General features: G+C 39.1%; 2 protein-coding genes across 4 annotated transcripts; one reads left to right on the top strand and one right to left on the bottom strand.

Moving 5' to 3' along the window:
• The first annotated feature begins 4,943 nt into the window (after positions 1-4,943).
• On the top strand, positions 4,944-27,759 carry lrrc45 (leucine rich repeat containing 45). 3 transcript variants are annotated; one of them, XM_054768834.1, is made up of 19 exons: positions 4,944-5,081; positions 7,168-7,268; positions 11,852-12,121; positions 13,471-13,532; positions 13,610-13,680; positions 13,949-14,127; positions 16,901-17,029; positions 18,671-18,783; positions 19,157-19,215; positions 19,452-19,529; positions 20,289-20,424; positions 21,484-21,561; positions 21,646-21,757; positions 21,850-21,920; positions 22,927-23,019; positions 25,033-25,125; positions 26,122-26,295; positions 26,691-26,838; positions 26,963-27,759. In XM_054768834.1, exons 2-19 carry the CDS (start codon positions 7,223-7,225, stop codon positions 27,160-27,162), a joined length of 2,112 nt encoding a protein of 703 aa, XP_054624809.1. In that variant the 5' UTR covers positions 4,944-5,081; positions 7,168-7,222; the 3' UTR covers positions 27,163-27,759. The 3 variants fall into 3 exon arrangements, with proteins under 3 accessions (XP_054624809.1, XP_054624811.1, XP_054624810.1); XM_054768836.1 differs by lacking the exon at positions 16,901-17,029; XM_054768835.1 differs by lacking the exons at positions 4,944-5,081; positions 7,168-7,268 and adding an exon at positions 10,641-10,790.
• On the bottom strand, positions 6,457-13,867 carry trub1 (TruB pseudouridine (psi) synthase family member 1). The gene is made up of 9 exons (XM_054768837.1): positions 13,837-13,867; positions 10,248-10,482; positions 10,079-10,177; positions 9,858-9,913; positions 9,022-9,103; positions 8,859-8,931; positions 7,550-7,689; positions 7,407-7,463; positions 6,457-7,326 (listed from the first exon to the last, which is right to left on the bottom strand). Exons 2-9 carry the CDS (start codon positions 10,480-10,482, stop codon positions 7,127-7,129), a joined length of 942 nt encoding a protein of 313 aa, XP_054624812.1. The 5' UTR covers positions 13,837-13,867; the 3' UTR covers positions 6,457-7,126.
• Positions 27,760-27,834: the final 75 nt, after the last annotated feature.

The following is a 27,834-nucleotide window of genomic DNA, read 5'->3' as shown; positions in this document are numbered from 1 at the left end:
CGTTTGGAACTAGTCACTTTATTTTACTCAAACATTTGTATGTTGCAGACTCCAAACACTAGAAATGATTCCAGATCAAAAAACACACACACAACAATGGCAAAACTGTGCAAAAATGTCGCATTTACACATAAATGCTGCAGGGTCAAAAGCGAATGCAATATAAAAATGCTGCAGAAGCCAAAAACACACCCAACCCCAAAAATCAACTGCATGAGAGCAATCCTCCAAGTTCATGGAACAAAACTGAAGTGCGGGCTACCAGGGGTGACGGACCTGAGGGATATCCGTCTTGAAAGACATAGCAGGATGCCCAGAAGAAAGTTGGTGGAATGAAAAGGTACTTTTTTCTTTGTCAAACACTATAGGTTGTAAAAATTGGTGGCTAATTCCCCAAAATATCACTTCTTACTGCGGCAGGCGGTGCGTTTGGTAGCTGGGCCTTCAGTGGGCCGGCCAGAATTTCAAACACCGTGAAAGCCAGTGTAAAAAAAAAACAATACTGATGGTAAACTTGACCTTTTTAAGTATAATACATATATTTCTCCTCCTCAGTCAGCCATTGTGGGCGTAACGTATCAGTATCAGTTTTGCTCTGATCAACCAATCAGGACTGGAGGCCTGCAAGCTGGCTCTGAGCGGTGAATCAGAAGTCTGACTGGCAAAAAAAAAAAAAAAAACAGCCCTATTGCTAATTGTATGTATGTCACATGGGCCAGCACTCCTGATTCTGAAGGCCCTTGACAAATTACATTCATATAGCAACACACAGAAGCTGAAATCTGATTGGACAACACATATCTAACATACACAAGCACAAATGAATAAATAAAGATGATGAACTGTTTGGGATAAATTAATCAAATTGAATGCAACAAATACTACAATTTAAGTTTGAATACATTACAATCTACAGCATCAGACTGTTATTATAGAGAAACAGTGGCAAGGATTGTGTTGGAAATCCTTTTTCATGTTTTGTTTTCCGTTCAGCGCTAACATTTCCTACTTTATTTGACGGCCCTTGAACGCACCACAGGTTGTATGTGAAGTTTATACGTATGTATCAATGACATCCAAACAAACGGAAGACAAGCAGCCGCCGAGGGCCGCATACTGAAAAATCAAAAGATGCCGGGGCACACGTTGATATTTTTGTATATTTTTTAATATGAAAAAAAAGACAATTTTGGGGGGTAAAATTTTGTCATTTTTTTGCAAAATGTCATTTTTTTGTTAAAAAAATAGCCTTTAAAAAATTTGTTGGTAAAATTTTTTTTTTGAAAATGTAAGTTTTGTGTTTTTTTTATTTGAAAATGTACATTTTTTGGTTAAAATACTGTAATTTTCTTTGTAAGTGTTTTGTAAAAATACATTTCAGAACAAACATTGGCGGGATTATTATTTGGTATCAACATTTCAGCTGCGTTTATGCTCTATTTTTATTGGTTTTCATTTTAATTCTACACTTTGTCGCGATCCAATAAAAACACGTAAATGGCCCCCGGGCCGCACTTTGGACACCGATGCTCTAAAGCGAGTGATTAACTCACCATCTGGGTGTTTGCAGCGTTCCAAGATAGCTACAAACCATCAGCACATATTTAAAGGCTGAAGTACGATACATTTGAGATGCAGTGATTCCAGGTGATAATGGGTGTGCAGATGCATGGATGTCTCCTGTCCAACGAAGGATAACGTCACCGTTTCACAGTTCGTCTTCAGTCACAGCCACACGTCACGTCGCGCGTGTTGCGTGGAAGACAAAGCGCTTATCGACTGATAAATGGGCTCACTTATCGAATCCGATTGTTGGACTTCTCTCCCCCGCCCCACGCCCCCACTCCCGACGCGTCTTGAAAGCGCGCGCCGCTAATTGCAACTTTCCAGCGGCTGTAATTTAGATAAACGAGACTCGGAGAGCAAACATGGATATGAACAGCCTTGAAGACATGAAAGAAAGCACGAAGCGGCTAATATTTGGACTGAGACAATCATTGCAGCCCATTGATCCAGGGCAGCTTCCCGTGGCGTCAGACTCATGTCCACGAAAGATGGATGGCTGCGGTTATGACGGAGTAGCATCTTTGTATAAATCAGATAAATCAGGGTGGGCGCGCTTCATGACTTTTCGGTTAAAAAATGGGAAATTAAAATGTAAAAAACGGCACAACTGGACTTTCTTGAAGAATTTCCAGCTCTCAAGTCCAGTTGCTCTGATTCAACTCCCGAGCATGGACGGAAAACCTTTACTGCAGTGATTCTCAATTATTTTTTGTCATGGCCCCCATTGGGGGACGGGAATGTTTTTACGCCCCCCCATTTGAAATACTATTGAGAACCTGTTTATTTATCTGTACTGTACAGACTGAACTCGAAACTGGAACCAGCAAAATGCAAAAGATGGAGAGCAGTGAAGCGTACAAAGAGTTCAAGAGTCAAACTGCATGCAGAGTACAACAAATTCATACACGTTGGCAGGTCTGCACTAATGTTGAAAGTCCTCCCTGCCTGTCATGCTCCCCCTGACACTTCACCGAGCATGTTCAGAGCAAACTTGTCGGCGTGAAGAGGCGAAAACAGTTTTTTGAAATCAATCGTTTTTGGGGGGGTTATATAAACATGGCTATGTGACGAGCAACTTAAACTGACAGATACCTGAAACAGATTTCAAAAGCAGGAAAAAAGTGGCCTAAATTCCAGCCTCACATTTTGTAAAAATGTAAAATAAAATGTTAAAAACTGACTATGATGACTAAATGACTAAATACACCCCCGCACTCAGGTAAACAAACGAGACAGAGGATGTTTATAGTGATTATAGTGAAGATTTGCGGGATGTGTCAACAGTTTTTGAGGAGGAAGAAACATTTGGAGATGAACTCGAGAACTAGCAGAGCACGGACTTAAGCCTTAAGACATTGAGACGAAGATTGGTCGCCCTCGAAGCACATAATGGTAAGTATACTCTGGAGGTGCTTATCCTTCAATTATTGTTTTAAATCGGCTTCTTAATGAGCATAACGGGGTTTTTAAAGCCTGTTTGATTGTATATGTGGCAGCCATTGCAGCCACCCACACTAAACATAGTGCCGTCAAAAGATGTTGGTATAACATTTACTGTATACTGCTTTGCAGCCTTGTCGCTATAGTGGAATAGTGTTTAGAAGACCTTATGTAAACAAGACATGACTGACGCTCTTGGGCCAACTCTTGGTGTAGTGGTCGTTCTTTGTTGTCTTGTTTTTTTCCTGCGTACCGCCAGAATGGCATCATTTAGGTGAAATGCTACGAAAAAGATAATAATACAAGTTTATTCTTGTAAAATTGGGACTTTTGTTCTTCATTCGATTATGCCTAATATTTTGACTTTATTCCCGTAAAATTACAGCATTTTTTCCCCATTTCTGTTGATTTTGAGCTGTTTCATTTGAGCTTTTCCTCTTGTAAATTTTCTTCTCGTAATTATAGCTTTATATCTTTTAAAACAATAATGTCTTTTTTCCCTTTATTTTAACATTGTTCCTAAAATGATATTTTTCCTCATTTTACAAGTTTATTCTCATAAAATTGCAATTTTTTTCACATTAGAAAACTATTTTTTTTGTCTTAATATTTTGACTTTACTCTGGTCAAATTTCCGCTATTGATTTTTTTGGTATAGTTTTCCAAATATTTCAACTTCTTTTCATCTCCTGATATTTTGACTTTATTCCCATGTTACAAATGTTCCCCCTTCTTCCAAAAATAACAACTTTATTCATTGTTTTTGACTTTTAAAAAATATATATACTTTTTTTCTTCAATATTTCAACTCCATGCTACTAAAATGACATTTTTCCTCATACATTTACTTTATTCTTGTGAAATTATGGCTTTTTTTTTCTTTTCATTGATTTTCCCATTTTTACTGCTGTTGTTTTTAAAATTTTCCTTGTTAAATTATATCTGTAAACTGTGCAGCGGGCCCGATAAAATCACAGATAAGGGCCGCAAATGGCTCCCGTGCCGCACTTTGGACACCCCTGTCTTAGACCAATTTGCTTCTCATAATTACTTAAATCGGAGACATGTTGCTTAAAATAAGCAAAATAATCTGATAACAGAATAAATCAACTTGTCCTGCTTTAGCAGGTTCATATTATTATGATTTGGCGGCAATGATTTATCGTGTACAACAAATGAACAGTAAAGTTGGGAAGACTGTCCGATTCTAAATGGATAGTTGATTAAACAGGCACTAATGAACTATATTAGATCAATATTACGTGATAGCTTCATCACCAATACTGAATGATGTTGTGTCTGAACCGGGGGGGGGGAGTTAGTCCAGTTCCAATGGGCCCCTGTCACCGTACTCTGCCCTGCATCAATATGACAAGCAATTCAGTACTTCTCACTTCACTGTGCCTGCTAGATTAAACACAATGGGCCAAATAAAGTTGTGATAATTCCATCAGGAGTGTTTACAATGAATTCTCAGACTGGTACCCAATGCTAATAGCAATGTGGCAATCAATTCATCCCTAATTGTTAACTAGCGAGTGGACATCGATTAGCATTCAGGGTCTTGGATGTACAGTATATCCTCCAAATAGATGACAAGCAACTGGAGTTGTAAATATATGTGATGCTCCAAATATTTCATTATTATAATGTTCTAACTTTCATTATATTTCATATTATACTTTACCCTCATTTTTTTCTTTTTAGAATTGAATTCTACAGGCTATTGTCAGATTCGCTGTTTGGGAGATTTTTTTTTTTTTTTTTTACAGCCAATGAACGCCGTTACAGGAGCGTGGCCGTTTAAGAAGAATTGCATTGTGGGAAGTTGAGTGTCTCTCTTTTCCCTCTTTCGGCTGGCTGCACCGCCCATTGTTTTCTGCGTCCTGATTGGCCGTCGACCATTGTCAATCAATCTCCTTCTTGCTGTCTTGCCATGTCTCCCGTGTCATTGCTAGCTTGCTAGCTTGCTAGCTTGTACATGAATCTCCATCTGCAGCAACATGTTTTAACAAGGATACCAAAACGCTACAGTACAGCGGAACGGCGCCAGGACGAAAAGGAGTGCAATATGCGTGAGTGACTTAATAATTTCCTGTGTTCACCAATAAGGTTGATCATTAAAATTCAAACGAAGGTTTGAACATCTTTGAGTGTTTAAATGAGTGAGAAATGTGATATTGCAAACAAGCATTAAAGTGAAAAAGGCTGTTCATCCGCTGATCAAAATGTTAAGACCACAGCCTTTGAAAGACAAAATCAATGTCATTTTCTGTCAGGTATTCACACTGTCATGATCTCTTGATGGCAAAGGCAAAAGAGCTTTCTCTCTTTGAACGCGGTCGGATTGTTGATCTGCATAAGCAAGGCCTCTTGGTCATGATCTGGGGTGCTTTTTCCTTCAATGAAACAATGAAGCTTCAGGTTGTGCAGGGGTGTCAAACGGCTGTTAGCTATGTGGAGATGTGGCAGGGGGCATCCCTCATGTCTGAAGGCCCTCGTCTGTGTGGTAATGACTGGCTTTTTTAACAGAACAACGCTGCAGTTCACAATATCCGCTTTGTCAAGCGGAACAGGACTAAGCTCACCATCCTACGTGGTCCACTGATCTAAATCCAGTTGAGAACATTTGGGGATGGATGGCAAGGGAAGTTTGCCCAAACCAGTTTTTGAGATGATTTAACAAGAATGGCCTTTTTTTTTTTTTTTTTTAAAGAGTTTATTTCTATTTAAGGGAGGTTTCACATGCTTTTTTTAAATTTATGGTCTCAAACTTTCAATCATCTGATGAACAGCCTATTTCACTCTCATGCTCTTTTGTAAAAAAATACTTACTTTTTGTCTCACTCCCATTTTGCATTTTGAAAGTCTACTTAGAACCTCTTTAAGATCCTAGTCTTGAAGTTTTAATCAGGCGTGTATATCATGGACGGATGGCACAACCTTGCAAAGACATTGGAAGTTGTAACCTGTGCACTGATGTGGATAAAACATTCTATTTTATGGCATATAATGACCATAAGTTTGTCTTGTTACCCAACCATTCAGCCCTGTAAACATACATTAGTTTAAACTCGGATTATTTTAAACATTCTTGTATTCATTGTCCGTTATGGTTAATAATACAAGTAGTTTGAAATTGACTTGCCCCCCCTTGTGGGAGAAACTGAGTGTTGCAGCCTTTGACAAATAAGCAGTGGTTCATTTCTATCGTGAAATAGCTCGATTATAAGTGGAAATGCCTTTTAAAAAGTATCTGGGCATACTTGGCTCACAAAAAATACAGCCTGAATGAGGAAATAAAAGCGGAGACCATTTAGTAAGTGTGCAATATTCATCATGTATGTACAAACAAAACATTGACGCCTCCAGTTAGCCAATACAATATTTAAAAACACAGTATTACCCCAAAATAAAATATGTTGTTGTTGGGCTTTAGTCTGCATTAAATTGATTAAAGCGTCAGTGGACACTTTTTTCTTTATTACAGTATTTTTCTTTGCTTGCTCTGCATGCCACTGTGTAGAGATACAGTAGGTGATGTGAATACTTCCAAGAAAAAACAAAAAAATGGGTACATGTTGTATTTATGCATCTGCAAATGTTATTGCTGCATGTAAATTTAATGTCATGGTGTGAACTAATTACATTTTTATTAAAAAAAAAAAAAAAAAAGAACCCTGGGCCACACTTTGGACCCCCCCGACTTACTTAAACAATATTCAGAGGTATGAAAAACAAAACAAGTTGAAAGACAGCATCACTGTCCACTGCAAACAACATGTATCATCGTATTTTGCCTTTTTAAAAAAATCCATATGCAATATTGCAATAAAAATAAAACTAGTAAATAAAAAAAAATAGTGCATACTGTTTCACATTCATTCAATCAAACCAGGAGGGACTACCTGGTGGAAGGAGCATCGGCCCTTCTATTACAATCCAAAATATAGAAAGAATTACAGGTGATGTCAGTGGGCAAGTCATTGAAGAAAGCTATCATTTCTGCAAATAATAAACCCACTCAATGCAAAAATAACCGTAATTTGCATAAAAAAACTACTATCCTGCTACTATCCTACATGAAAACCACTGACAGTGACGATAAAGACCCCGAATGTTAACCCACATTTGAATTGGTATCTTTACATGGTCTCTCAGGTGCACCCTCTGGTGCTGCCACATCGTCCGGACACGGCTGCAACGACTTGACGATATGTTCCAGTGTCCAGTGCTCTTCGTGCAAGGCATGATGCTCCAAGGTGAACTGACCCTGCTTGGTACGGATCAGCTCCTTGACGTGAGCACACGATGAGAGAGCTGCAGCAGACACACGCACACAAATTCAGCTGCCAACTGCTAGCAGGCTTCGTTCTGCAAATTTAAGTTTTGTAACGCACCTTTCCCCAGTTCATCCACCAAGCTTCTGACGTAAAATCCACCTCCACATTCAATATCTCCAATGAAAACATATGGCACAGATTCACTGCATGTCCAATGCTACCTTCCATAGGAAAAGACAGATCATGAAACAGGTACACACCGAGAGTGAAGAGAGGGGGCTTGAACTCGTGCAGCGTCAGGTTGTACACCGTGACAGGTCTTGCTGGTTTCGCCTCAACCTTGTGACCTTTCTTCAGGAGCACAGACAGCCGCTGGCCATCTTTTTTCAAAGCCGAGTATCTAAATGAACAAAAGCACCAATAATGGAATCAAACAGCACACTCATGTCCCGCATCAGTAAAATCCCTAAATAACTCAATCTGCGCATCTAAGGTGAAAAAAGTTGTGTCAAAGTGTTTACCCCCTTCCTGATTTCTTATTTTTCTTGCAGGTTTGTCACACTTCAATGTTTCGGATCATGAAATAAATTTATATATGAGTCAATGACAACACAACTGAACACAAAATGTCGTTTTGTTTAGTCCTGTTATGCTGCTTCAGGACCTGGAAGACTTGCTGTGATAAATGGAACCATGAATTCTGCTGTCTACCAAAAAATCCTGAAGGAGAATGTCCGCCCATCTGTTGGTGACCTCAAGCTGAAACCAACTTGGGTTCTGCAGCAGGACAATGATCCAAAACACACCAGCAAGTCCACCTCTGAATGGCTGAAGAAAAACAAAATGAAGACTTTGGAGTGGCCTAGTCAAAGTCCTGACCTGAATCCTATTGAGATGCTGTGGCATGACCTTAAAAAGGTGCTTCATGCTGGAAAACCCTCCAATGCGGCTGAATTACAACAATTCTGCAAAGATGAGTGGGCCAAAATTCCTCCACAGCGCTGTAAGAGACTCATTGCAAGTTATCACAAACGCTTGATTGCAGTTGTTGCTGCTAAGGGTGGCCCAACCACTTATTAGGTTTAGGCAATCACTTTTTCACACAGGGACATGTAGGTTTGGATTTTTTTTTCTCCCTTAATAATGAAAAGTTTCATTTAAAAACTGCATTTTGTGTTCAGTTGTCTTGTCATTGACTAATATTTAAATTTGTGTAATGATCTGAAACATTTAAGTGTGACAAGCATGCAAAAAAAGAAATCAGGAAGAGGGCAAACACTTTTCCACACCACTGTATGTCTATACTATATGTTTTATTTTTTTCTTAACATTTACATAAATGATCAAACCTTGCACTGCACGGACATCAATCGCTGCACTGATAATTTAGCCTCGAGTTGCTAGCTGGGTATATTAGCTGTGACTGTGGTGCCACAACTGTGCAGTGTTTGGTGTCAAGCCCAAAAACGGCAAACATTGGAGACAGAGGACCCATGCAGTAGCTTCAGAAAGAGAACAAAAGCACTAATGTGATGCACTGAATTAAATTTGGATAGGCTTGATTCTTACAGCGGCGGGACTTGCATGATATCGCCAACAAAACTGTGCAGCTTCTCCTCCACGTCCAACCTGGTAATATGCTCTGTTTGAAAACAAAACCAGAATGTACCGTAAAACAGGCAAAGCACACCCGCTGAGGTCTTCAGTATGCATTGATGGCCACTGTGCTTACTAAAGTCTTTCTCGACAGTCACACTGCCGGTAGCATCAAGAGTGTCTGTTGCTTTTCCCAGCTCCCCTACAGCAGTGTACTTCTGAAGGAAAAAACGGTACATTTCATACGGGTATGATTTATCGTTTGGTTGAATATTGACAGTTAATTCCATCAACATTGCTTGTACTCAGGAGCACAAAAGTGCAATGCAACTGAAATACAATACTGTCGTCCCTCATCACGCGTTTTTGGGGTTATTTTGGTTGGCCGGCCACTCCGGGAAGGTTCACCACTATACCATGTTTTGCCATTTATGGATAATGGCTCTCGTTGTGGGCCGCTTTAGAAAATTCTAACATTTTCCAGACTGATAGATCTCCTCAGTTAAGTTATGTTTTAACACGGGGGGCAATCACTTTTTCACACACACAGGGCCATGTCAGTTTACATGTTTGCAAAAGGTTTCATTTAAAACCTGCATTTTGTGTTCAGTTGTGTTATCATTGACCAATATTTAAATTTGTTTGATGATCTGAAACATTTAAGTGTGACAAGCATGCAAACAAAAAACACTGTAAAAAAAAAAAAAACACTTTTTCACACCACTGTAAGCCAAAGTACGCAAATCAAAAGTTTGCTCCCAAAATCATTGAATGTGCACATGGTATTATCATTCCGTGCTGTAAAAAGAACCACTTAGATACATCACTAAGAGACAAAAAAACCCATTAAACTTCTTCCCGGAATTGTGTGGAGCTTCTATACAAGAGCATACACAGTTGGTAAAATGCCATTCATTCCAGCTAACAATAATTAGTTAATAATATCAGTGGGTGTCATTGACTTTGACTCACCTTGGAACCAGTCAACATTGTGCTGAGCATTTTTGTGCCATTTCCAACACCAACAACTGAAAGGAAGAGAGGGTTATTATTATTATGGTATTATTTTGTTAACACTTAATTTTCTATAAAGAAGATTTGAAAATAGCCGCCACTGACGTCATCAGAAAGCGCCTGTGATTGACACCCTTAAACAGTAGCACCTGAACGTGAAAATGGGAAATAGTACCTACCCAATACTCCGCTAGCAGCACTGTCGAGTGTTCCTCCGTGGCCCACCTTCAGATGCTGTTTTTTCCTCTTCCTCGGGTTCGGGTTCTGCACACCGGCTTCTATAAGACAAACTGAGCATCAGTGCTTGTCTCCACAAACAAGACCTATTACTCGGTTCCCCTGCGTTACCCTTCAGCAAAACTTCTTTGAGTTTATTTAAGACATCTGCAGAGGTCGGTCCTTGCTTTTTATAAATTGCAAAGAGTCCATTCAGAGACTGCAGTTTGGATAGAGAACTGGTGAGCGACTGGGTAGTGTTGCTTCCAGCCATGCTTCTCGAGTAACTCTTCTTTGGGAAGCAACTTTCTTCTTCTTGGAAGCCGACGTCTCCTCCGTAGCTCATCCGTAAATCAGTTACCGCCATCTGCTGGTAGCAAAATGACAACGTATCAGTTCTCGTCAAAGCGAGCAACGCGGGATGTAATGGAATTTATTGATCAAAATCTTGCCTGAAATTATGTTTTATCCAATTATTTTTGCGATGCTGTTTCTACGTGTGTTAAACAGACCCGCAAATAGTGTAATAGGAAGCCAATGAAGCGGTCCGCCTTTGAGACTACATTGACCAAAATGCTTCACGCCGAACTACACTTCCTGGTTACGCTTCGCTTCCTTTGCTGTCAGCTGTGTTTGGTGCAACAGTAATAACTGTCTGAAAATTGTGTCGCTAAGGTATGTTCTCCTTTTTTTTTTTTTTTACCAAACAGTTTGTAGTTTTTTGGGAACGTTCCTCCAAGTTGTCCTTCTTTCTCTCAAGCAAGAGTAGCTATCGTGTACTAGCGTGCTCGTATCTCTGTTTCAGCTCAGTCGTTCAGTGTTTCATGCGTGTATTATGTGTGTAAAGTGTTGTTTCCAAGTTAATTCAAGTGAAAAGCAACATACATTGTGCACATGGTTACACATGGTTATAAAAAAATAGTTTCTTTATCTGTTTTTTTGCATCTGGTACATCCGATCCCAATACTTTTTGTATTTATTTTTTCCCTATATTTGACGTTGCAAGGTGAAAACGTGAATTATTGTGACGATAGCTATCCAGTTTCACGCAACATGCATTTTATTAGAAAATGATTTGTTGTTGAACATAAGTTACAGTTATGTGGTTAAATTTGTCGACTACGACATTTGAGGTCTAAAGCAGGGGTCTTTAATCATTATCAGAAATAGTTATCAAGGTAATATTCAAATTGAAAAAACAAACAAAAAGAAATGATGACAAGATCAATTAGTTTATCAACTACTTTTTGAGTATATGCAAGGTGAGCAATTATCTACTGAATAAAAACAAAGCGTTGACAGTTTGATTGCATCAATGAAACTGGTGCACATTTTCATTCATTTAGTCAGGTTCATGGTATACACTGGTGCAGATTAAGATGTGCTGCGTGTGTCTCATGTCAATAAAGGACTCATAGACATTACTTATTGCATATATATCATTACCTAAATTGAAAAATATTAAATAAATGTATCTACAAATATTCTTAGCTGCCATGATGCCAGTGACCTGTAATTATTTATTACCAGTGCCTTTGTTATGGAAAAAAGTAAACATTTAAACATTTGGCCTAACTGTGAATCCTCATAGTGGTTTTTGTTAATGATTGTGTTTTACGGTTGTGGAATATGACTTATGTCTGAAGTATTCATATGGACAAGATGTGCTAAAATGCAAAAGACTCTTTATAATGCATATATTTTGTCATTTGTGTCTTTTTTTGGTTTGGATGAAGACATGTGGGGTGCGTCTCATGCGGAAAACAATAAAGACAAGAGCGTCAGAATGGAGGCTTTCAGGCAGACGTACTTACGCCTGTGTAAGGAAGGAGCTGTGGAGCCCCAGGAAAGCGTCATGGTGAAGTTGCAGGAGTGCAGGGCTTCCCGCTTGGATTTGAGCGGACTGAGCCTGTCTACGGATACCTGTACAGTGCTTGGCCGGGCTTTCCAAAACGACACTTTCTTTTCTGATGTGTCCCTCAGTGACTGCATGCTCAGCGAGGAAGGTCAGTGATAACACAATGTACAGCAGCCACACAGCCAACGTGAACTTAATTGCTGGACAGTGATAGTGATCCCTCTTTTATCACAGTTAATTGGTCCCAGAACCGACCATGATAAGTGAAATTGGATTCCTTAAAGACCTGTCCAGTTAAATCAATTAATCGAATGATTAAAAAAAAAAAAAAACGATAATTATGCAACCATTCAATACGGTAATATGGCATAAATTTTAAGCAACATACGTACAGGCAACTTCTGTGTCAAGCTAATGTGGCTCACACAGGTACACTATACCTGAGAACCATCAAGTGGTTCAAATGTGAATTACACCTCCCGTGACGATAATGAAAAAATGGTCTCAAAAATGTTGTCGATAATGTTGATTATCGCTGCTAATTTGTGCCACAATTATTGACCAATAAAATTTGTTATCGTGACAAGCCTAATTCCTTATCTATAAATGGAATATTTTCATAGTTAAAGAATAGAAAATGTGTTTACGACCATGTAAATACAGTTTTTAACATTAGAGCCCTCTTGACATGAAATAACACCCCTATAGTCACCTTTACACTCGTATTACCCAATATGGCAGCCATAATAACAGAAAATAAGCAATTTAAGACATAAATAAGACTTGTGCTCGTGTGTGTTGCCATAAATGTGTTCCCTACGGTACATGAGTGACGGGACGGACAGGAAGTAGCGTCAGGGGTTCAGAATTGAGTTTTAGTTTGCCGTGGGTTGAAACAGTAGTGTTTTTAATAGGGATATTTAGTCAGGATTATTGTTCTTGTTGTGCGATCATTCAAACATGCAATAAAAGACCGAACATTGCAGTAACATTATTGACACTTAGTGACCTGTGTAGAGTACTACATATTACATCTTTTAGTTCATTTAGCCATTTTTATGCCTGAAAATATGTACAATTTGCTTAAATATGCATTAAAAAAAAAACAATAATAGGCCATATTCAACCATAAAACAGCATGATTTCATAATTTATATATTTTTGAAAAATCGTGTCAGAGGTAAAGCTGGGAAATTCTAACCGCAATGTGGCGAGGGATTACTGTACTACCTTTCAAAATACAAGCAGCCCTTTTCTTACTTTGTTAACTTATTGGCCAGAATGCGTTTGTATTGACATGACTTTAACTGTCCTGGATTGTAGTAATACACTGCAGATAACAAACTGACATGTTCTTATTTGGTTTTTGGTATTACTGTAAGGTTGGTGCTGAGGTACGCATGTGCAAATAAGTCTGAACAAATTGTTCAATTGTTGAATTCCTGTCCACACGGGGACTCATGTACAGTATTTTCTTTCACGTGTGCTGACTCTTAGGTGCCAAAGTCTTCCTGACCGGCATTTTTTACAATACCACCCTTAAAGTCCTGGATCTAAAGGTAACTCTGAACAAATGGAAACGCATTCAGATTCATTTCCACCATGATAGTTATTTGATGCAAAATGTTCTTCACAGGGAAATAACCTGAAGTCAACAGGGGCTGAGGTGTTGGGAAAATTGTTGGCACGCAACAAGGCTCTTATTAGGTGAGAACTATTTTCTGTAATGCACCACTGTGCAAGTAGTAACATTGTAGATTATTTTAAATGCAAAGATGGTTGTGTGATTACACCTGCAGTTTGACATATTTGTTTAAAAAAATGTTATTGCACAATTCAATGACTTTCTAAATGATTATTTACCTCATCGCAGGGGTGTCCAAACTCAGGGCCAATTGGGTTCTTGACTGGTGTAGTTAGAAACACCGCCAACCAGTGTGGTATGCTAAGATGAAAAATAAAAATCTGTGCACAGGTTAGTACTGGACTGGAACGCACTTGGAGTTTGGGATGAAGCCTTCACAGCCTTTTGTGAGGGTCTGAGCTCCAACTGTGCACTCACACATCTCGACCTGCGAAACAATCAGATCAACCACCATGGAACATTGGAGCTTGCTCAGGCACTCAAACGCAACAGCACGCTCAAAGTGCTAGGTGAGACACACAGACCTTCAAACACAGATACTGTAAAAACTGTACAAAAATATACACACACTATATAGCATGTCATGTTGACATAGTAAAACAGTAAATACTAGGACATATACCAGGGGTGTCCCAAGTGCGGCCTGGGGGCCATTTGCCGCCCATGGCACATTCTGAACATATAATTTAGCAAGGAAAATAAACAAAAAAAATTTGAAAAATTAAGGAAAGATGTTATTAAAAAAAAAAAACAACAAAAACAAACAAAGTTGTAATTTTTGGTAAATTAAGTTGGAGAAATAGTTCTAATGTTACGAGAATAAAATGAAAATATTATGGGAATAAAATCATAATTACGATCAAAATTTACAATAAAAAATTTACAAGAAGAAAGTTGGAATAGCGGGAAAAAAACAGCAGAAATGGAAAAAAAACTGCTGTAATTTTACAAGAATAACGTCAAAATATTAAGAGAAAAAAGTCAGTCTAACAAGAAAAAAGTTGCATTTCCACAAAAATGAACTCTGAATATTATGAGGAAAAATAATGTAATTTTAGTCAATTTTAAGTCTTAAATCTAATTTTTTTTACATTTTAAAAATTATGAAAAACATGACAATATAAAGTTGTTATTTTTTGGAAAATTAGGTTGGGGAAAAAGTTGTAATATTATGGGAATACAGTCAAAATGTAATGGGAATAAAGTCATAGCATTACAAAAAGAAAATTGACAAAGATTATTGCAGAAGCAAGTGCACATGTTTAGAAATGTTTTTAAAAATACAGCAAAAAATGGGGAAAAAAACGAGCAAAAATTGAGAGGGTACCAATTTTACACTTTTTCATTATGTCACAAAGCTGGGATGCATTTTTTTCTTGAAACATCTATACCTTCTTAGCATATGTCGTTCTTCGCCACGTTGCGTGACAAATTTTACGACTTCACTCTTTCTCAGAATTTACAAATTTAATAAATCGTTGCTGTTTTGTGGTTGACTACGGCCTAATATTAGTCCAAAAATATAAATGTTTAAGAAAATGGGTTTTTTTTTGGCCTAAATTAAGCATTTTCAAGCATAAAAATGCCTAAATGAACTAAAATGCAAATATAAGACATTCAGAAAACGCACTTTGTGATATGTAGTAGTCTACACTGGTCAGTAGGTGTCAGTAATGTTATGTTATAGTACAATGATGAGACAATAGACATGGTAGGAAGTACCGGACGTAAAAACAAGAAACGTAGAACTCTCCCGATGCTAACATGTGTGAGTCTATATTATGTCCATCCATCCATCTTCTATGCCGCTTATCCTCACTAGGGTTGCGGGTATGCTGGAGCTTATCCCAGCTGACTTCGGCCGAGAGGCAGGGTACACCCTGGACTGGTCACCAGTCAATCGCAGTGTATATTATGTCATATTTCCTATTATTATGTCTACTATATTGGGTAAATGTGACTATAGGGGTGTTATTTCATGTCTAGAGGGCTCTAATAGTGTTAAAAAACTCGTGTAGAAGGTCGTAAGTAGGTTTTCTATGCTCTAACTCCAAAAATATCCTACTCCGGGAAATTAATTTATCATGGTCAGGTCTGGAATCAATTAACGCAGTCAATTACTGTACAGCATGTTGGACTGTATGGAAAAAATACAATGACAATTGCACAAAACGTTAAATGTAGAGACCTGGCACCTATTAAATTCCAGTGATGATCTATCTGAACCTGCAGATGAGGGAATTTATTTTCACAGTTTCATCATAGCATCAGTGAAACTACACCCACCAGAATCACAATGGCAGCACCTGCCTGTTTATTGTCCTCCATAAACCAGGAAGTAGCCTGCTCACTAAAGCCTAGGTCACAACCGGTCGTATGGGCTCCTATGACCACAGGGCGCGCATGTGACCTGCTGATTTTCGAGGCGTAGACTGGCCGCAGACCGTCTGCATGGGTTGCATGTCTAACAAACTCTACGGGCGCTTGTTTTTTTCAGGTTGCAAGAGAAACGTATGCACTTTGTTTTTCGTACGTTTTGCTGGTGTCAGGTTTGGGCAAAATGTCACACTCGCGGATTCTTATGTGTGTTGTCCACCACACGTGCACCCCACATACGTAATTAGGGCGGCCAACGCACGTTCAGGTGTTTCGTATGTCCACCACGCGTGGCGAAATCTTATCATGGTCATCACAACTATGTTCTGCACGAACAAAAAAAAAATAATAATAATTTGGGTAAAAAGCACGCGGTCGATTATATAACGTAAATGATCAATTATTTTGTTTTGATTATTTTATATTATTATCTTGATTTGTTTTCGACGCTTTTGTCACCATCATCAAGCGTTTGGCTGAATATTTGACCACTCTTTTTGGCCAAACATGGTAGCGTTCATTTAAATTGGGTGGTTTCCTGACTCATAGCCCTCAAATGCTCAACAGTGTTGAGGTCAGGGCCTTGCCAAGTCCATTCCAGAAGCTTGTTAGCCTCTTTTATCCATTCCAAAACCAGTTTTGACCTGCGTTTGGGATCGTCTTCTTGTTGGAACACCCAATTGTGTTGTTTCAGCCATCCATCTGTTGATTTGGCGTGAAGTTGAAGAATTTTATGATGCTACCGCCACCATACTTGACAGGTTGGCGTTCTTAGGTTTGAAAGCCTTAGACCTTGCTTGTTCCAAACATCCTTCTTGTCATTATAGACAAGTAGCTCAATCTTTGTCTCGTCACCCATGCACTGTACGCAAACAAATATTCATGTTTGACTCTCACTGTGGACAGATCTGAGGTGGAACAACATCGGTCTCCTGGGTGGCAGGTATCTCCTGTCCGCTCTGCCGAGCAACCACAGCGTAGAGCAGCTGGAGCTGGCAGGAAACAACATACCCAGTGACACACTCAAGGCACTTGGTATGTCTGCTTAAACATACTATTGATGTAACACATACCTCAAATGGTAATGGCTCCAGAGGTGGAAACACTACTGAAAAACTGTGGTAAGTTTAAGCAAGTAGCAAGTAAGTAAGTCATTGATTGAAGTAAGTCATTCATTAAGTCATGAAATCATTACGGAGGTACTGTACATTAAACTTTAACACCATCTCAGATGAGATGTGAAACCAAATCAGAGAAGTACAAAAATATGCAAAAGAGGTGATTTCCTTTTGTCAGATGAATGTGCAATGACTGTGCTCATGGGTGTGTAGTTTTATGGCATACACTTTTTAAGACCAGTTGAAAAATTGCAAGAATTTACATTTTGCATCAGTTCTAAGTAGAGCTTCAAAATGAAAAAAGAAGAAATTGGAGTGAGACAAAAAAAAAGAGTAAGTAATTGATTGCAAACAAGCATTGAAGTGAAATAGGCTGTTCATCAGCTGATCCAAAGTTTACGTGGATTTAATGTCATTTTCTGTCGGGTATTCACACTGTCATGATCCTTTGATGGCAAAGGCAAAAAAGCTTTCTCTTTGAACGGGGTTGGATTGTTGATCTGCATAAGCAAGGCCTCTCGCAGTGCGCCATTGCTGCCGAGGTTGGACGCAGTAAGACAGTCATTTGAAAGTTCTTCAAAGATCCTGAGGGTTATGGAACAAAAAAGTCAAGTGGTAAACCCCAAAAAATGTCACCGGTTCTGAGCCAGAGGATTCAATTGGCTGTCCATCAAGACACGGGACCAACCAAGGCCCAAATGAATGTTGTTACTGGTGCCAAGTGCAGTCCAGTAACCATCAGATGGCATCTGCGAGAGAAGGGTATTAAGAAGAAAAAAGGTCTTCAAAGGCCTCGTCTCCTTCAACGAATGGTGGAAGAAACTGGAACAAAGGAGCTTCAGGTTGTGCAGGGGCGTCAAACGGCAGATGGCTATGTGGAGACGTTGCAGGGGGCATCCCTCATGACTGAAGGCTCTCGTCTGTGTGGTGATGACTGGCTTTTTCAACAGGACAACACTGCAGTTCACAATGCCGACCTGACAAAGGACTTCATCCAGAGGAATAAACTCACTCTTTTGGACCATCCTGCGTGTTCCCCTGATTTAATCCAGTTGAGAACATTTGGGGATGGATGGCAAGGGAAGTTTATAAAAATGGCCATCAGTTGAAGGCAATGGATGTCCTCCGTGAAGCCATCTTCACCACCTGGAGCAACATTCCCACTTACCTCCTGGAAACACTGGCATCACTGACTTTGTTTTTTTAACATTTTATTTCGATTTTAGGGTGGTTTGGGGATTTTTGAGCTATGGTCTTAAACCTTTGATCAGCTGATGGACAGGCTATTTCACTTTAACGCTTGTCTACAATGAATTTCTTACTCAGATTTGTTTTTTTTTTCTCACTCCCATTTCTTCTTTTTGTATTTTAAGGTCTATGTAGAACCTCCTTAAGATCCAACAGTTCAAATTTTTCATTTTTGCTATTTTTCAACTGGTCTTAAAATTCTTATCAGGAGTGTTTATGTCGCGCGTGTGGCAATACACTAACTAAGTGGAGTTGGGCTTCCATTTCGATAATGAAAACTCACCACACTTTGGTTGTGTATCTCCTTCAGAGCAGATTGTAGGACGCAACACAGATCGACAGTCCACCTTAAGAGAGAGCCACAGCAGAACCCAGGTCCTCAGCAAGGAGATCCAGATCTTGAAGCAGGAGAAGGGGCAACAGGTAGTTCAGGCACTAAATGCTTTTAGTCACATGTTGCCTTCTGTTGCTCTTTGACTGGACTGCATTGTAACAATTTAGACAACACTGATATCACAGTAGTGGCGTGAGTGGCCACTGTAGCTAATGTATTTGGCAGTGGGTCATAATTACGACATACTTTTCCATGAGACGTAGTGATCAATCCCTCATCAAATATACTGCAAATAAAGAAAAAAAACAAGAAAATCGTTCAAAATGTTAATAGGTTTCTTCTAAAAATCACATTTTTAACAATGTTTAACAACATTTTTTAGGAGTAGGCTACAATCTTTTGTAAAACATCACATTTGTTGTTTTAAATTGCATTTTATTGTAAATTGTATTTCCACCTAAGTTCCAAAACCTGATGGTGACCATTGACAGGCAGAGAGAGGAGATGGGACAATCCAGCAGGTGAGAACATACAGTTCTAATTCCCTAACACACATGCCTACTAGAGTCAGTATGTAAACCTCAGCCCACAACTGTACTTTAAGGTGTAATATCATCTACAATATCATCTTTTACTACATAAAATACATTACAATACATAAAAGAAGAACACATTTCAGAATAACTTTCATTTGTGATTTTAATATCAACATATTGCCCACATTACCTGATCTGCGTTTTTGTTTTCTACATGTTAGGTCCACTTCCATACAGATCAATCAACTCCAGGAAGCTCTAAACGGGAGGAAGTCCGCTGTAAACTCTCTCACGACCAAGTAATGATGTTTTCCCTCCATATTTGCTGTGTAGAGCAGCGTGTTTGCATACCGAGTCCCGACCGTTTATTTTAGGAAAGGCTGATATAAGGGATAACAAAATCAGTTTATGCAGACACGTGGTTTTGATGCATTCTGTAGACACATAAGCCAAGGCTGCTATAAAACCTCCTCCCCAAGACATCAGCGCATAACAAATAAAATAATCAAAACTACGAGAAAACTGCAGCATAGATGCACAGGTAGAAACGCATGCTGGAGACATGTCTTACTTACACTCATTTCTGCAGAGCCTTTGTCCTGTGCTAGCCATTCCTATGTTAATTTACCACTTTAGAACTGAAATCGAGACACTGCAGGAATATCTTGCTTTTTGGTAGGGATTTGCAGCATACCATGCAGATTTGCAGTATGTTTTCATGTTACATACTTCTTAACCAGTTTGTTATATCTTCTCAAAGAACAATGCAACAGAAATGAAACTTGGAGTTGTCAGTGTACAGCTTGACAAGCACTATAGTATCATTACTGTCCTCAGAAAATAACTTGGCCATTATTGCCTGAATAGCTGAAAGCGAATGAAACATGAGCTCCAACACAACATGGTTGTAAAAGACAACCATCCAAAACATTGTTGTAGCGGATATTTCGTACGTATTATTTCATCGCTGAACCCTGGAATACATTCAGTGGCTTGCAGCACGGTAAAATGCATCTCTTGCATTAAATAATGCAGTGGCATAATTGTACAATGTGCAGATTGCAGATGATGGAGGCTGCCCTTGCACTCTCTGAGCAGAAGAATCACAACCTGGCTGAGCTGATAGCAAAACTGAAGGTTGAGAAAGAGCAACAGCTGGAAGTGCGGAACAGAGAGAAGAAAAAAGAACACGAGGTATAAAGACACATACAAGGATAACAGGTGCATGTTCATTCTGACTCGCACATCAGTTACCCTTTTGTACAGTTCCACTTGACCATTTCACACTGTATTCTAACTGTCATAATACATCTGGTAGTACAGTAGCTCAACAGTGGCGGAGCCAGAAATTCGCCACTGTTTTGGACCGTCTATTAGAGCAGTTAATAGCTGAGCAGTGTGCTGAGAACATGTTTTCAATGCATTGTTTCTGGATTCTGCTCCCCATCATGGCGGCCAAACCCGCGCATGGCATAATACGGAAGTTGATGTCGATGGGCACTCCTGTTTTAACATGCCCACTCATGCTGCTACAAAGTGCTTCCATTATTAACGGATTTATGTGCTGAATCACACTTCAGAATTGAAGTCAAAGTCAACATAGTGAGAAAACCTGACGGGAACCGACTAAAGTAATCATGGAAAACTTGCCTACCCCTTGCAGTTCATGCAGGACGCGCTTTTATTGACAGCTCCCCCACACGGAAAGTTGTGTGTTGCAGTGAAATGCGTCCAAGCGGAAACGGCGGTTAGGCTGAACTAATGTTCTGCACCACAGAGCCGCGTTTGTCAAAATTGTCCCCCAGCCTTGGGGGTAACACCGTAGCTCCGCCACTGTGGGTCAACATGGGAATTTAAACAAAACATTGACATCTTAGCTTTGAGTTACAGTTTACAAAGCAGATGGATGTAATATCTCGTACTAATAAGAATATGCTGAGGCTTAGTAAAAAAAAACAAAAAAAAAAAAGAGCTGCGTGCTGCACTTTGGACACCCATTCATAATACATCTAACTTTATGTGGCCAACTATTTAGTATTTTACTAAAATGAAAGCACTGGTGTGAAATAGGTCCTTAAAACCACAATTCCAGTGGTGACTTGAGACTTTTGCACAGTACTCAAGCAGTGAGGTGGAATGCTACACGTAATTCCACTACCCACATCACTCACCTCAGAAAAACCATGACATATTACCAGTTTATATTTAATGCTGAGCAATATTTTCACCTTTATTTTGCACTGCTTTATGCAGGACAGCATGTCCAGAGAAGCTAAGCATCTCAGAGAGATCAAAAATCTGACGGAAACCAATGTCCAACTGAAAAGCACGGTAAGGCACAGCGAAGATATCTTTTTAGTCGAAGAATTCTGTTTTGACTCTGTGATAGCTCTCTTTATTTCCGTGTCTACGAAGGTGGAGGAGGTGGAGCGTAGGTGCAAGTCTCAGCAGCAGCAGCTTTTTGAGCTCAAGCAGGAACTGACCAACAGCACAGCTGAGCTCAAGCTCAAGCTAGCACAGGCAGAAGGCAACAAACCATGAACAAATAGTCACATTAGTTGTCTTCTTTCCCCACACAAAATCCAGAAGAGATAATTTTTAACATTTTTCCTCTGACAGACCGCCTGGAAATAGCGAAACGAATGTCCAAGCAAGCCCTTGAGGACCTTGATAATCGACGACAGAGAGAGGTAGTCCCTAGATCAGGGGTGTCCAAAGTGTAGCCCGGTGGCTATTTTGGCCCACGGCTAGTTTTTATTGGCTCGCGGCACATTTTTTCAGTATAAAACAAAAAAAGAACAGCAAAAATTGAAAAATCTGCAGTAATTTTACAATAATAAAGTCAAAATATTCAGAGAAAAAGTTGTAAAGTAACTAAAAAAAGTGGTAATTTTACAAGAATAACGTCATAATATTATGAACAAAATCCTATCATATTTTTTTTTTAATGCTTTTTTTTTTAAAAGTCGTAACATTATGAGAAACAAACAAAACAAAATAAAGTTGTAATTTTTGGGAAATGAGGTTGTGGAAAATGTTATCTTATTCATGTTACAAGAATAACGTGAAAATATGATGGGAATAATGTCATAATATTACAAAAGGAGTAATGACAAGAAGAAAGTTCAACTAGTTGGAAAATTAAAAAAACAACTTTCATTTTACGAGAATAAAGACAAAATATCAAGAGAAAAAAAGTTGTATTCTAACAGGAAAAAGAGTCATTTTACAACAGAAAACTCCTAATATTATGAGGAAAAGTAATGATGTAATATTATGAGGAACAAAATAAAATTGTACATTTGGGGAAAATCAGGTTTGGGGAAAAAGGTTGAATTTTATGGGAATAAAGTCATAATATTACCAAAAGAAAATTTACAAAGATTGTTTCAGAAGAAAGTTAAAATATTGAATAATAAAACTTTTAAAAAAAAGGAAAAAAAAACATTTTTTTTCTTGAAATATACATTTGGACACCCCTGCCCTAGATCCTTATTAGATACTGTATATACTATACACATATATACTACATACATACCTAAGTGTATGTATACTGTACATACTATATACTATGTAGGGCTATAACTGATATCTGTTGTTGTTACGGTAAATCCATCTTTTTGTTTATAATTGCTGTTTTGAATTAAAGACAAACCACCAGGAAGAACTAATGTAACTAAGGTAATGTCTTTACAGCTTGAGCATGTGAATCGAAATCGGGAGGAAAATGAGAAAGCCCTCCAGGAACGCATACTCAAACTGGAAGGACAACGAATTCAGCTGGAAGAGGTCTGATCTTTGAGTTCCATTTGTGAAGTACATACTTTAAAGCCAGGGGTTGGCAACCTAAGAGCTGATGATAAGATACTCCACCGTCGGCAACTCGTAGCATCGCATTTGGCGCTCACTGCTGCCACACATCCATGACACTGCTGACCTTACCGCCTTCAAGACTAACTTAAAAACACACCTGTTTTTACCTTATAACTTTAAAACTTACATACAGTGGTGTGAAAAGGTGTTTGGCCGCTTCCTGAATTTTGGCGCACTCATCTTTGCAGAATTGTTGTAATTCAGCCACATTCGAGCAGTATTGTTTTTCTTCAGCCATTCGGAGGTGGACTTGCTGGTGTGTTTTGGATCATTGTCCTGCTGCAGAACCCAAGTTGGTTTCAGCTTGAGGTCACCAACAGATGGCAGGGCATTTTCCTTCAGGACTATTTTAGTAGACAGCAGAATTCATGGTTTCATTTATCACAGCAAGTCTACCAGGTCCTGAAGCAGCAAAGCTCTAGACCATCACACTACCACCACCATATTTTACTGTTGGTGTGATGTTCTTTTTCTGAAATGCGGTGTTACTTTTATGCCAGATGTAATGAGACACACACCTTCCAAAAAGTTCAACTTTTGTCTCGTCACACCACAGAGTATTTTCCCAAAGGTCTTCGAGATCATCAGTATGTTTTCTGGCAAAATTGAGACGAGCCTTAATGTTCTTTTTGTTCAGCAGCTGCCATGCAGACTGTTTTTGCCCAGTGTCTTTCTTATGGTGGAGTCATGAACACTGACCTTAACTGAGGCAAGTGAGGCCTGCAGTTCTTTGGATGTTGTTGTGGGGTCTTTTGTGACCTCTTTGATGAGTCGGCGCTGCGCTCTTGGGGTGATTTTGGTTGACCGGCCATTCCTGGGAAGGTTCATATTTTCACCATTTGTGGATAATAGCCACTAGGCCACACGGTGGTCTAGTGGTTAGCACGTTGGCCAATACAGGAACAGCCTGGAGATTGGGAAGACCTGGGTTCGATTCTCCCCTGGGCATTTCTGTGTGGAGTTTGCATGTTCTCCCCGTGTGTGCGTGGGTTTTCTCCGGGCACTCCGGCTTCCTCCCACATTCAGGTGAGGTTAATTGGCGACTCTAAATTGTCCATAGGTATGAATGTGAGTATGAGTTTGAATGGTTGTTTGTCTATATGTGCCCTGCGATTGGCTGGCGACCAGTCCAGGGTGTACCCCGCCTGTCGCCCGAAGTCAGCTGGGATAGGCTCCAGCATGCCCCCGCGACCCTAATGAGGATGAAGCGGTATAGAAATGGTGGATAATAGCTCTCACTGTGGTTCGCTGGAGTCCCAAAGCTTTAGAAATGACTTTATAACCTTTTCCAGACTGATAGATCTCAGTTAAGTTTCATTTAAAAACTGCATTGTCTTTGACTAATATTTAGATTTGTTTGGTGATCTGAAACATTTAGTGTGACAAACATGGAAAAAATAAGAAATCAGGGAGGAGGCAAACACTTTTTCACACCACTGTAATTAGTAATCCATCAATCTTTTAATCTTGCTTTCTGTATGCACTTTTTAACTGTGTACTGTATCTTCTGTTTCCTATGCCTTTTGATTTTTATTTCCTACTGTTATTTGGCTATTTTGCACACAAAAGCGCTGTATAAACAACATGCATTATTTGTATTATTATTTATAGTGACATAATAAAGGGTGTTATGTCGCACTGACTTACAAATACATTTTAAAATGCCACTCCACAACAAAAAGGTTGCCGACCCCCTGACATACTCTACACTGTACACTGCACTGAAGCACAAGTCACCTTAACTCAATCTGGTGAGATTTATTCACCATTTATTCACCATCCACCATATTCACCATAGCATGGCTCATTTCCAATATCAAATGAATATATCCTAAAATAAATGGGGTTATTAGTGGTAAGAACACCAGCTGGAATCTCCTGATTGTTTTATCGCTATTGTCGTGTAACCATGCCTTGTCTCTTTTGTAGGATTTGAGCAGGACTAAAGCGGCATGTGTGGCCGAGAGATCCCTGGCGGAAGAGCAACTGGGAAAAGTTCGTGCTCAAGTTCGTCAGGAAGAGGTACTGTGTGTATGTGTGTGTGTGTGTGTGGGTGTGTATATATATATATATATATATATATATATATATATATATATATATATATATATATATATATATATATATATATATATATATACTTTTTTTTTATGACATTTTTTTCTCTTTACTGTAACATAAGACCATCATAATTACTTTCTAGGTTTTGTTTGTTTTTTCTTTGTTTGTTTTTTGTTATTACTAATTACTTTTAACTGTTATTAGTTGTTGATAATAGTAAACAATTAACAAAGGTCCACAATGTTGTGTAGGTGGAGGTTCGGCAGTATAGACATCGCTCGCCACTTTGCGCTTCGAATTTACGGCTGTTTCGTGGTTGGAGACAGAGTATTAGTCAAAAACTATGCATATTGAGGCAAATGTTACATATTTTTTGCCTAAATGAAGCATTTTCAAGCATAAAAATGGCTAAATGAACTAAAATACAAATACAAGGCATTAAGAAGATGCATTCAAATATGCTGTGAATGATATGTAGTATTCTACACTGGTCACTAGGTGTCAGTAATGTTATTGTAATGTACGATGAGACACACAAGCTGGAATAGCAGGCTTGTATTGCAGATTTGAATGATCTCACCACAGGCACAAGAATCCCTCATGAAAACGTGGGCTTCTGTTGCAGCCTTAACTCACACCAAGCTAAAACTCAACTCTGAACTCCAGACATCACTTCCTGTCAGGACACAAGCCTTTTTCTCTGTTATTATGTCTACTATATTGGGTAATATGAGTGTAAAGGTGAATGTAGGGGTGTTATTTCATGTCTAGAGGGCTCTAATAATGTTACCTGTAATTGTGAAAGCCGTAAACAGGTTTTCTATGCTTTAACTGCAAAAATCTTCCATTTATAAATCAAGAATCCTACTTCCTTGAGCTAAAAAAGTTTGTCAAGCCCTGTTATATGACGAGGACCTTTTCTGATTCTTTCTGTCCACCCCTCATTCCTCTGAGCAGCAGGCACATGTGTCATCGTTGGAAGAGAAGCTTCGCTCAGTGCGCTCCTCCCTGCAGGAGGTCCAGCTGCAGTGTTCCCAGCAAAAACAGATCATCTCTGAGCAACAGGCCAAAAACTGTCAGCAGACCATTGAGACAGACGGCCTGCGCCGCAGAATCGAGGAGCTCCAGCAGGTCTGGACACCCTCTGCCCTTTTTAACACCCAACACTCCAGTCTCATCATTATTTGAGATGAATATCATAGCGGTGGAAGTAACAGTTTCTGAAGTACCTGTTTGCATACCCTCATACAATTGTTACCACTACTGCAATGATTTTTGGTCAGATGTCCTTAAAAACACACCTTTGTGTCATATGGGATAATAATGGCTGAAAATTGGTCTGAAAGTCTGAAAGGGAGCATGTACAATTGTGGTGAGGTAGTAGAGAGGTTACATCAAAGAGGTTTGACCTTTTACGTCAGCTAAGAACACTGGTTATCCTCCCACATTGCTGAGAAATGCTCTGTAAAGACCGCATAAAGTGCAGGTCTGTACACAGAACTCATCCTAAACATGTTGTGTTGCAGGAGCTGTCTGGAAAAGACCAGGAGAAGGTGGCTGAGGTGAGTCGAGTGAGGGTGGAGCTGCAGGAGCAGATTGGACACCTGGAGGCCGAAAGAACTGCACAAGGAGGGCTAAAAGAGAAGATATGTGCTCTAGAGAGAGAAATTAAAGGTACTTCGTGCTGTTTTTCTATGTTCTGTTTTTGTTTGGTTCGTTGTGCTCATCAGTTTGGAACTTCCTGGCTACAGTAGTTGGATTAAATGCTGTGCTCCCTCTTTGGTATTGTGTCACGCAGTACTGACTAGTAACCACAGAGAAGCGCTTCTGGACAAAGAGAGTGAGACATCATCCTTGATGGAAAAGCTGCGGCTAAAAGAGGTCGAGATCCAAAGGATGAGGGACGATGAGGCCCAAAGGGCTTCCTGCCTGCAGAACGCCATCCTCACCTATGTTAAAGGCTCTCCTCTGGGACAGTACAGCAGCCCTAAGACATGATCCGACGACTTCCTGTTGTGTCCGTTTCATCTACAGTACAAAAAAAAGAGGCTGAACTCCATATCATGGTGCTAATGCAAAACGGCAGCTGTGCTTCTTCGTCGTCAGTTTACTCAGACTTGTGCTATTTTTGCTACCTTTTTGCTGTCTTTCTGAAAGCCACATAAGTTGTTATGAAGTAATGAATGACAAAATCCATTACGTGGATGCTGTTATATTTTTGTCAACAGAATCTTTTCAGTTGATCTCAAAGAGTGTGTTGATTTCTAATCATAATCCATTTTCCATACAACTTATTATTTTTTAAATCAGTGTCATTTATAATACACCATTCTTTTCACAAATATCATTTTTTTGCTGTGTTATTTATGTTACATTGTTAATGTCACATTTATATATTGTTAAAAACTGAGGAAATACGTTATTTGGGGGCAGAATGCCAAATTATTTGAATGAATGTAAATAGTTTTCGTCTTTTACTTAAGTTTTCTCTCAATGAAAGGGAATCATTTTATTATTTTTTGTTCTCATATGTTTGTATTGATATATCGTTACATTTTCACAAGTTTTTTTTTTTTTTTTTGCCTAAAATTGTGTCCTGTGTTTTATTCTAATTATAAACGCGATCAACAAAAATCATTAAATTATCTCGGAAAAAAAATCAAAAAGTAT

The sequence above is a fragment of the Dunckerocampus dactyliophorus genome, chromosome 2 (assembly GCF_027744805.1).
Source record: "Dunckerocampus dactyliophorus isolate RoL2022-P2 chromosome 2, RoL_Ddac_1.1, whole genome shotgun sequence".
NCBI classification, from domain to species: domain Eukaryota; kingdom Metazoa; phylum Chordata; class Actinopteri; order Syngnathiformes; family Syngnathidae; genus Dunckerocampus; species Dunckerocampus dactyliophorus.
The sequence above is the reverse complement of the archived record's forward strand: the minus strand, read 5'-3'. Positions and strand labels throughout refer to the sequence as shown.